Source organism: Grammomys surdaster, unplaced genomic scaffold (assembly GCF_004785775.1).
Source record: "Grammomys surdaster isolate TR1022 unplaced genomic scaffold, NIH_TR_1.0 655, whole genome shotgun sequence".
NCBI classification, from domain to species: domain Eukaryota; kingdom Metazoa; phylum Chordata; class Mammalia; order Rodentia; family Muridae; genus Grammomys; species Grammomys surdaster.
In genome coordinates this window covers 435,935-447,475 of record NW_021605074.1, presented here as the reverse complement: position 1 = coordinate 447,475, position 11,541 = coordinate 435,935, and the positions used below count along the sequence as shown (strand labels likewise).

The 11,541-nt window shown below is 41.2% G+C and overlaps 1 protein-coding gene across 2 annotated transcripts in view; it reads left to right on the top strand.

Moving 5' to 3' along the window:
- The window catches only part of Gcc2 (GRIP and coiled-coil domain containing 2), a 46,503-nt gene that overhangs the window by 27,897 nt on the left and 7,065 nt on the right, over positions 1-11,541 (top strand). For both annotated transcript variants that reach the window (XM_028782008.1, XM_028782009.1), the window contains 6 exons: positions 704-841; positions 2,144-2,265; positions 3,760-3,936; positions 5,882-6,099; positions 7,974-8,168; positions 9,505-9,656. In XM_028782008.1, the coding sequence (XP_028637841.1) occupies positions 704-841; positions 2,144-2,265; positions 3,760-3,936; positions 5,882-6,099; positions 7,974-8,168; positions 9,505-9,656 (1,002 nt within the window). The remainder of the gene's footprint in view (positions 1-703; positions 842-2,143; positions 2,266-3,759; positions 3,937-5,881; positions 6,100-7,973; positions 8,169-9,504; positions 9,657-11,541) is intronic.

The following is an 11,541-nucleotide window of genomic DNA, read 5'->3' as shown; positions in this document are numbered from 1 at the left end:
AAAAAAAAAAAAAAAAAAAAAAAAAAAAAAAAAAAAAAAAAAAAAAAGAGCACTGACTGTACTTCCAGAGGTCACGAGTTCAAATCCCAGCAACCACATGGTGGCTAACAACCATCTGTAATGGGATCTGATGCCCTCTTGTGGGGTGTCTGAAGACAGCTACAGTGTACTTACATATAATAAATAAATAAAAATTTAAAAAAAAAAAAAAGAAAAAAATACAAAAAAAAAAAAAACAACCTACAGAAGATAACCTTAAAAAGAAAAAAGAAAAAAAAGAAAGGAAAAAAATTATCTTTTAGATCTTTTCCTATTGGGTAAGGAGTTACTCTTGAGGGATTCTTAAGATTACTCAGCACTTTGCTGAAGCAGAAGCGGAAAAATCTAGTAATATTACACAGTTCAGACTAATGACTATCATGCCTTTGAGGCTCTAACAGTCTAGAATAGTGCAAATAAAATAAACATGGCCCAAAACTTCATCTCTACCTCTGACTGAAAAGAAAGTGCATGAAGCAAGCTGGTTTTATACTTGCTGTATTTTATATATATATAATGTCTGATGGTATTTAATTAAACATTAAATATTTAGTCTTAAATTATACAGATTCTGATTTTTACAAAAAATAAATCAGCCTACTAGTAAGAAAATGTTCTACTCATATCTGAAAATAACCCACTACTATTTAATCTGTCTCTGCAGATTCAGCTGGCTGAGATGACATCTGAGAAACACAAAATCCATGAGCATCTGAAGACTTCTGCAGAACAGCACCAGCGCACACTGAGTGCATACCAGCAGAGGGTGGTGGCCCTGCAGGAGGAGAGCCGCTCTGCCAAGGTGTGTCCTTCAGAATTGAACCCGCGGGGTTCCTGCACTCCAGGGCTATCCCCTAGCAGTGTTCTGTAGTTAGCAGATGCACACCCACCTCAGCTCCTCTGCTCGGAATCCAACACCACAAACCTTCCTTCCAGCCATGTCCCTGGAGGAGTGTTCTGTAGCCATGTGTGAGTGTGAGCACATAGCAACCACCGTGTGTGTGTGCAGGGCAGAGGTCAGTTTTCGGGAGACGGTTCTCCCCTTGTACCTTGTCGAGACAATGTCTGTCTTGTTTCTGCTGCTGTACTGTCGACTCAGGGCCAGCTGCCGCACACACGTCTCCTGTCTCTTCCTCCTGACTTGCCATAGGAGGACAGGGAAGGTAATTGCACACCTTCTGATCTGGCTTTTAAAAAAAAACAAAACAAAACATGGATTTCAGGGCTCAGACTCGGGTTTTTCAGACTTGCATAGTTAGTACTTCTAGCCATAAAACCATCTCTTGACAGCATTTTATTTTCTAAAACAAAAAACTTGTGTACAATTACCTTTCATTTATGTTTAGCAATGTGTATGTGTAAAAATGTCACATATTTATTTTGGGAAAACACTGCAGTTTTTTCTGAGGTGTAAATAACTGTGACATTTTAATAGAATGGGCCTGCTTCCTTGGCGTCAGCATACAAAGCATTTAGGTACTTGCTGTGGCTTCGTTAGAAGCATCTCTCTTCCCTGAGTGATGGTGACAGGTGTGTGGGAGTCTACAGATCACTTCAGAATCACACAATTTAACTTTCATCACTGTGTATTGAGAGTGAAGTTCAAATGAATCTGTCTTTGAAAATCAGTTTTTTCTGTTTATAAAAGAGCATGTCATTAGTTTAAAAAACTTTTTGTAAAGTAATAGAAGCAAAGAGTGTCAGTATAAAATTTACAGGTGGTGAAAACATGAAGTCGAGAAGTTTAAAAAGCGGTCAGGCCAACAGAACTAGGTTTCTGTTTCAGTTAAGTTTGTGGTATACTGGGGTTTGATTTGTTGTTCATTTTATGAAACGGAATTATTCTATCCTATACTGACCTGGAAATCATAGTCTATCCCAAGCTAGCTTCAAACTCTTCACAGTCTTCCTGGATGCTGGGATTGCAGGGACAAGCAGCCGTACCCAGCCTCAGAACTCTTAGTAGCGTTAATAAAGGCTAAAATGAATAATAAGCTATTTTATGCATTTTCACAGATTTTTTTTAACTTCATTTCATTAGCCTCTGAAAGGACATAGGAGGATCATATCGCAGTGACAATTTTCTCTCTCTTAAACGTTATAGGCAGAACAAGCTGCTGTCACCTCTGAATTTGAGAGCTACAAAGTCCGAGTTCATAACGTTCTAAAACAACAGAAAAATAAATCTGTGTCTCAGGCTGAAACTGAGGGAGCTAAACAAGAAAGGTAAAGTCTAAGGTTTTCCCCATACAAATACAGGGGCTTCCCAAAGTTGGTTAAAAGCCCCCATTTTGATTGCTTTTGACTAGAATTTTAGGTACTGTTGCCAGTGAGCAGAGAAATTCTTGGTGTCACCATATTCCCAGACAATTAGGGGAGGACACAGCACGGGCATTATTGCAAACTCTAAAGGATGTTAAAGCCAGAATCCGGTCTCTAAACTAACCTCTTGTCTCAATAAGATCCAAATGTAGCAGAGATGTAGGCATTAAAATTAAGTATACATTATGCTATTTTTGACCGCCTCCATTTGATTTGAGTGCTGTGTTAATACCAGTTTAAAATTAGCATCCAGATCCATTTTGTAAATTGTTCAAAAATATACCAGGAGCAAGAGATGAGCTGAACGTGGTGGCACACACCATTTAACCCCAGCACTTAGGAGGCAGAGGCAGGTGGATCTCTGAGAGTTTGAGGCCAGTCTAGTCTACAGAGTGAGTTCCAGGATAACCGAGGCTGCACAGAGAAACTCTCTCTCAGAAAGATGGGGAAGGGGAGAGGGTTCAGACATGCTGTGGCATGTCCATTTTGTCTGTAGCAGAGGTCAGTTACTTATAGCTTTATACCTGCTTCTAAGGTTCTGAACAGGACGCATAGTCCTGTAACGTTTGCATGCTTATGTTTATGCTTCTGTTAGGTTTTGTTTAGGAATCTATTAAGATATTTTCTCTACCCATAGCTATCATAAGTATATCTTAGTAACTGTCATCATTTCTTAAGAACCATTCTGAACACACCTGAATCTTGAGTTCAGATTACTTCAATGTGATGTTTTAAGTTCCTCCCGTGTTTTACACTTTTTCTTAACCTATTTTTGTGATTTTTATTAGAGCTTCTTGTGAACGACAATTGTCACCTTAGAGAATGCCCATTTCTTATACATCTTTTAAGGAACTAATAATATATGCATTATGGAAGAATTGTGGGGTTTCATTATTTCCACCAAGATTTTACTCTAATTATAAAGAGACGTTTCTTCTAGGATAGCCTTTCACTTGTTTCAGCCTCACATGCTGTAGTATGTGAGGTTCCTTTCTAACTTACATAACCCCAAACACATAATGTAGCCTAGTCTGATACCATGTGATGTCTTGTCCTATTTCAGAATGAAATGTCAAACCCAGACAAACCCAAGCTTTGTGATCCCAGTACTCAAGAAGCTGAGACAGGAGCATTGCTGCTAGTTCAAAGCCAGTTTGTGCTCTGTAGCAAGTATCAGGCCAACCACAGCTATATAGACTAAACTCAAGAAACATCTTTTTGTAAGTCTGTAGTGCCTGATATTTGCAATCTCACTCTAACATTTTTCAATTATTCTTGTGATTATATGTCCTTTAGAATCATCCACAGTAACAAAGAGTCTGACACTGAAACAGCAAACGTATTTGAGGCCACAAAATGAGTTTACCTCTTTCATAAATGTTAAACTTTCTGTTTTAGAGAACACCTGGAAATGCTGATTGACCAACTGAAAATCAAGTTACAGGACAGCCAAAATAGCTTACAAATCAGTGTATCGGAGTTCCAGACACTGCAGGCTGAGCATGACACTCTGCTAGAGAGGCACAACCGGATGCTGCAGGAAACTGTGACCAAAGAGGCAGAACTTCGGGAAAAGTAAGGCTGCCAGCAGCAGCAGATGCCACTGGTAGCAGGCAAGCAGCCTGGCACTCTTGCTGTGTTCTTCCTTGGATTGCAGTAAGGAGTCAGAGCTTACAGAGGCCTGATAACTTACCCACCAGCAAGCATCCCTTCAGACCCTTTTATCTTTAGCATTTCTGTGAACAACTGACATCTGATATCCCACCTCTCTTACAGCCTTTATAGTCAGGAACTTCGTTTTAAAAAAAGGGCTTTCCAACCCAAGTGTCTTTATTGCCATAAGGAGGAATTAAAATAGCTAGTTACAAATGAGGCCAACCGATGTTTATATAATCTACAGAGTCTAACTAATATGAACACCCAAGTCACAACTGGGACAGAATGATAAGCATCTGTCAGGGCTGGTATTCCAGTTCCATGTGAGGAACTTGCAAGCAGCTAGTTTGCTAGTAAATCCAGAAGTATTGCTGATAACACCTGAAGACTGCTACCAAGTAATCTTTATGTGTCTGATGCTAGAGATTGAACACAGGCAAGTGCTATGTTTCTGAGCTGTATCCCAGCCTTCAGAAAACTGTTGGAACTGCTAATGGTTCCTTTTTTACATTATTGTAACTATTAGAAACAAAATGCTTGCAAAACACTATGAACTTGGTCATTAAGATCCCTTTTGCTAAAACCAGGCATGGTGGCATATACATGTAATCTCAGCAATCAAGTTCAGGACCAGGGCTACATGACAAGTTTTAAGTCCATCCTGAACTGTTATAAGGCCTGGCTTTAAAAAGAAAAAAAAAAGGAAAGAAAAACATTAATTTTTTTTTGTATTGCCTTTTTTTCTTTAGACACACTAAATCTGTTTTAACTTATATGGTATATATATTTATGACAGAAAAATCATTTTAATACTGTATACTCCCAATAGGTAAGAATGTTCATTCAACCCTGGAATCAGGTTTGAGACTGGCAGGCATGAGACCCAGGAGAGGGCAGATTTCACTATTTTTTAATTGCTTCTAATTTTTATGAGCAAATATTTCTGGAAATTTTATTAATGTTTTCTGGTTGAGGTTTGCTAAAACCAAACATAGAATAACCAAGATACAAATAAAGTGTTGCTCGGGCTGCTGAGATGCCTCAACGGGGAGACACTTGCTGAGCAAGCCTGGGGTCGTGAATTCAGCCCCTGGAGCCCATGAAAAAGTGGAAGGGGAGAACTGACTACAAAATTGTCTTCTGACTCCTGCCATGTGTATGCCTGTAACACTCCCATCATTCACTCACACACAGTAATAATAAAAAGAATAAATGTAAATTAATTAAGTAGTTGCTCCCAAAGCGTAGGTCTGCTAACTGTTGTCAGCCTGACTGTGTCAAGCTCAAGTGGAGGACTGCTGGTAGTAGCTCATTCCCAGGACCACTGGCTCAGAGCCAGCAGCTAGAGTAGGAACACTAGGTGCTAGTGTTTTACAAGGTAAACCAGCAAATCTTATATGCTAGAAGAGTCAGAAGGAGCTCCAATAAACCAGGTCTTTGCACCTGCGTGTTTGCTGCTAATTCACTCAAAAATCGGTGTTTTCCTTTAGACTTTCTTTGTGAAAAGTATCCTTTCTCACATGTTCAAGGTAATATGGAATAGGTAGATTAATCTTATATGAGCTGCCTACATAAAATCATATGAAGTAGAATAATACCGTGTGTGTTTAAGTGTATTTAAAAGTGGAACGGGGCTTTCCATCCCCCAGGCTAGTCTTATCACTCATTATGTAGATGAGGGTGACCTTCTGAGCCTCTTGCCTCCACCCCTATGTGCTGAGATTACAAGGATGTACCAATGTGTCCAGTTTCTATGGTGCTAGGGACTGAACCCAGAGAATCCAGCCGATAGAGGCTGCTTCTGCAAGTGTAGTTCACTCACTATGCACTGCTCTCTTATGAACTTAGCTCCTCTCACCTTCAGGTTGTGTTCAGTTCAATCTGAGAACACCATGATGAAGTCGGAACATTCCCAGACAATGTGTCAGCTAACATCCCAGAATGAAGCGCTCCGTACCAGCTTCCGAGACCAAGTTCGACACTTGCAGGATGAGCACAGGAAGACTGTGGAGACTCTGCAGCACCAGCTCTCCAAGGTGGAAGCTCAGCTCTTCCAGCTCAAGAGTGAGCCGTCCACAAGAAGTATGTGTATCTGTTGAGGGGAAGGTTACCTTTTTATGTTCGGGCATATTTGTATCACATAAGAACATCATTAACAAATTGAGGAGAAAGTAAAATAGTGGATGATGAATCAATGGTTACGAGTACTTGCTGCAATTCCAGAGGACCTGGGTTTGATCCCCAGCACCTACGTGGCTGTTCACATCCCTATAACTCTAGTCACAGGGAATCCAGTACCCTTTCCAACCTCTGATGGCACTGCCTGCACACAGCATGCAGACATACATACAAAACACCAAGAGACCCAAAATAAAAAACAATAAGAGTAATAATTAAAAACATGTAAAACGCCGGGCGGTGGCGCACGCCTTTAATCCCAGCACTTGGGAGGCAGAGGCAGGCGGATTTCTGAGTTTGAGAGTTCGAGGCTAGCCTGGTCTACAGAGTGAGTTCCAGGACAGTCAGGGCTACACAGAGAAACCCTGTCTCGAAAAACCAAAAAACAAAAACAAACAAAAAAAAAACATGTAAAATGTAAAGGAAAAAGTTGCTGAGCAGCAACCTTTGTCAATTCTGTGATTAATGAATTATTGACTTGCTTACTGGACATAAACCTGAGTCATGTGCATGTGCACCCTTCTTAATTATACTTACAGCAGCCTATGCAGCTTCTTAGACCACTGATGCTCATAATTGTGTTACCGTCTGTGTAATGTATTAGTTTTGTTTGGATTATACATACTCCCTATCAGTGTAATGGCATGAGTTCTAATTCTGTCATCTAGTACTCTGCCTCAAACACATGTGTTCTTTTGGAGGCTTTGGGCAGAGCTAGGGACTTATGAACTGTACTTGACTAGTCTTTTGCCAGTGCAGCTTCTTCCCTCAGACTTTAGTGAGGTGGAATTGTCACCTCACCCAATGTCTTCTATTCTGCTTCCAGTAAAAGCCAAGAGAATGTCAGTTTTGACAGTGATGTCTTAGTCCTATGTTCATGGTGCTTTGTTTCCCATAGGAAATGTCATGGAGCATTGGTAGGCACAGGTCACTTAACAAGGTCAAAAACTGACCTTAGGAGAATTTAACTTACACCAAGAGTTTTAAAGGAAATGATCAGCCAAAGAACAACAGGTTGTACAACAAGGCCATAATTGGGAATCCGCAGTGTAATAAGCAGTTGGTAGAAATGTCAGAAACTCAGGGAAATGCTCCAGACAGGCAGCCAGAGGCTAACTGTGCTTCAGAGGGCTGGGGAGTTAGTTATTGAAAGGCAGTTTTGAAAATAAATGAACTTTGAAACTTAAAAAATATCTAGACTAAGCTGAAACCTTGCATAGAGTTAATTTCTCACCAATCAAGTCATGCATTTGGAAATGTCTTATGAGCTTCACAGGTCTGTAAAAGTCATTGTTATAAGCAAGCAAGAAATTCTTTCTTCCTTTTTTGAGATAGAATCATACTACGTAGCCCTGGCTGGCCTGGAACCCACTATGTCAACCAAATGTTAGGATTAAAGGCATGTGCCTGAGAACTCTATGGTGACTGATGGTTCCCTCCACTGAACTCTGGGCTCTGTAATCTGAACATTGGCGATGTAAGCAGGCAGCACTAAGTACCAGCGCAGACGACAGTGTAAGGCAGCGATAGAGAGCGTCAGCACACTGCAGCATGTGGAAAGGATGAGGGATCATGCAGAGTAAGCATCAGCCAACTCTTCATCATAGGCAGCAAGTAGCAGTGAGTGATTAGCCTAGTTCAATGTCAAGTGAGTAAATGTATCTAACCATGTAGCATCCTCTCTTTGTTTAGCTTCTGTTTGTTTAATTTCTTTAACTTTATTAAAGAAATGTTGGGGTCAAGTCCATTGTTTTTAACAGTTTTAAAATATTTACTAGGCCCTGCTTCTTCCCATCCACCTTCGAAAAGCCTCCGAGAAAGAAGAACCACGGACCTCCCCCTTCTGGACATGCACACTGTGGCCCGCGAGGCGGGGGAGGGGATGGAGACAACTGACAGCGAGTCTGTGTCATCAGCCGGCACACACACTCAGTCCTTAGAGCAGCTCCTTAGCTCTCCTGACACCAAGCTTGGTAGGTGGCCTCCGTGAATAATTCTTAGTTTTGTTTGATTTTTTACCTTGGCTGTCTTGTTTGATAAATACTACTCTGATTTTTACGTGGTTTTTGAGCTATTTCAGTGAAAGATACTACAATATGAAACTGATCTCTTTAAAAACATGCTGGGCAGTGGTGGCGCACGCCTTTAATCCCAGCACTTGGGAGGCAGAGACAGGCGGATTTCTGAGTTCTGAGTTTGAGGCCAGCTTGGTCTACAGTGTGAGTTCCAGGACAGCCAGGGCTACACAGAGAAACCCTGTCTCGAAAAAAAAAAAAAATGAAAAAAAAACTAAAAACATAGCCAGGCAGTGGTGCAGTGGTGGCACACACCTTTAATCTCAGCACTTGGGAGGCAGAGGCAAGTGGATCTCTGACTCTAGAGTGAGTTCCAGAACAGTCAGAGGAATACATAAAGAAACCCTGTCAAATAAATAAATAAACAAACAAACAAACAAACAACAAAAACCAGCATTAACATAAGCCTGAGCCAGAAGTGTGTGATGAAGCCACTAGAAGTCATAAAGAAGTCCTTTAATGTTATCAGACAGTAAATAAACTGTCCCCTTACCCTCTCAGAAAGTTCAGTTTATCCTTTACAGTGAAATACTGGTAAATTTGCTGTAATAAATACAGAATAGTTCTGATATGTTTCTTCTTATATGTAATGAATATGACTGTTCATAATTCAGGAGAACTCTCATCTTTCTAATGCTCTGGGACCACATTTGTATTCACTGTTTTGTTAGCTACCATTCAGATACTGTAACAAAACACTTGAGAAAGGTAACTTAAGAAGAAAGATTGGTCTTAGTTTACAGTTTCAGCCCATGGTCACTAGGCCCTATGATTTTGACACTGGCAAGACAGAATGGAATGGTGGAGCGCCTTATGGCAGCCAAGAAGAGGACAGGAATGGGCGGGGCTCCAGTTTTCTGTCAAAGGCACACCTCCCTTGACCTAACCACTCCACTATGCCCCATCTCCCAGTACTATGTCACACTGGACACTCAGTGTTCCCTAGTGCACATGAGGCCCTGGATTAGATTATATCACACACACACACACACACACACCGCCCAAAAAAATTGCCAAAAAAAAGCCTAAACTGTGAGAGGCTGACAGAGCCTGTACTCCAACACTATTTGTCCTACAGCAGAAATCCAGGCTTACTGGTGCTGCCTTCAGCTAGAACCTTTGAGCCGACGCATGTCCTGTAGAGGAATAACAAGGAGTGTACATGTTACAAAGTAAGACCTTTCATTTTTTTATTTAGCTTCTGTAACCTCTGATTTTTAAAATTCATTTTTAGAACGTCTTACAGAGGCCTCCTTATGGCACAATGAATTTACCAAAGAAGAATTGGCTGAGAAGCTGAGTTCCACCACGAAGAGTGCAGATCACTTAAACGGCCTGCTTCGAGAGACAGAGGCTACCAACGCCATCCTTATGGAGCAAATTAAGGTGTGGGCGGAAGCTGGCTACCCTGAAATGCTCTGTGCCAGTTGCTTCTCTACCCTTTAGTGTATGTGTGCCCCATTTACAAGTTCACATTTCAGATGCATCCATAGCATCTGTGTTATTTATATTAGATTCCTCATGATAAGGAACTATTGATTTTATATTTGTTAAATACTGTTAATTGTACTTTTTCTAGGAAAGCGTAGCAATTGGGCAGTCATTTCCCAGTCAGTGTTCCTCATAGACTTAAATAAAGCATGAGCTTATCTCCTTGAATACTAAGGACAATAGAGCACCAGTAATTCAAGGCATTCCCTCCCTTTTCCCCGACTCTTCCCCCTCCTTCCTCTTCCCGCTTTCCGTCTCCCCCGCTTTCCCTCCCTGTTCGCTTCTCTCTCTCTCTCTCTGTCTGTCTCTCTCTCTCTCTCTCTCTCTCTCTCTCCCTCCCTCCCTCCCTCCCTCCCTCCCTCTCTCCCTCTCTCCCTCTCTCCCTTTCTCTCTCTCTTTCTCTCTCTCTCTCTTCCTCCACCCCTCCCTCCCTCTCTATCTCTGTCTGTTTCACTGTCACTCCTTCCTCCCCTCCTATTTTTTAGAACAAACCCTGGGCTGGCCTTGAACTTGTTATATAGCCACAGATGGCTTTGCATATCTGATTATCCTACCTCTACTTCCTGAGTGCTAGCTGATACAACAAGCATGTAGGACTATAGCTAAGAGCACTCAAATGAGATATTTTCTCCCTCTATGAATGATCCAGCACTTGGGAGGCAGAGGCAAGTGGATCTCTGTGAGTTCAAGGCCAGCCTGGGCTATAGAGCTAGTTTCAGGACAACCAGGACTTCACAGAGAAATCCTATCTTGAATACCCGCCCCCCCAAAAAAAATTATTTAATCTTCATAATGACTAGAGAACCTTAAGGGAAGAAAGCTGAAACTGAGCCATACATCGAAGTAACACACACACCTTTAATCCAGCACTTGGGAGTTAGAGCAGGCAGATATCTGATTTTTAAGGCCAGCCTGATCTACATAACAAATTCCAGAATTCCAGGTCAGCTGCAGCTACATAATGAGACCTAGTCCCCAAAAATAAATGAATGAATGATTATGGGGAGGTGGCAGAGGCGGGCAGGAGGCAGCGACAGCAGCTTGTAAAAAGGGTAGGCAAAACCGAAACTTGTAGCTGCCTGGCAGCAAGCACGTACTTCTGCTTCTGCCTCTCTGTGTTTGTGCCTTTCCTCTATGTAGAGCTACCAGCTGTCCTTGCCAGGTTGGTTTTTGTACTGATTCATGTTTATGATGACCTCTAAATACTTTAATATACATCTCTATAAGTATACATTTCGTCTCTATAGGTTTCCACTTTGTAAAGCCCCGTCGTCATATCTAGCATCACTGACTAGTCCATTTCTATAGATCATATAATACACGCATTGCACTTACGATATTTCTTAGACTTCTGTCACGTTTTAAATGATCCTGGATCTTAGGACAGTAGGCCAACTTTTCTATACCACAAAAATAACAGTTTTACTTAAAACGTTAAAATTATCCTCAAAGATGGGCAGGAAAAGGGCTGGAAAGATGGCCCAGTGGTTAACATATAGACTGGTCTTGCAGTTTCAGTAGCTCTGTTTCCAAGATCTGATACCTCTGGCCTAAGTAAGTACTTGCACTAGAAATATACCCCCTTCTACTCTCAACACACACAAATTTTAAAAATAAACGGGTTTGGGGGTTTTGGTTGTTTTGGGTTTTGGGGGGTTTTTGTTTGTTTCTTTCTTTTTTGAGGCAGGGAGTGTTTTTGGTTTTTAACTTCATACTACTTTTCAAATTATCTCCATTTTTTTCAGGTAGTGATTTATAACGTCTAGTGCTCCTTAGTTTT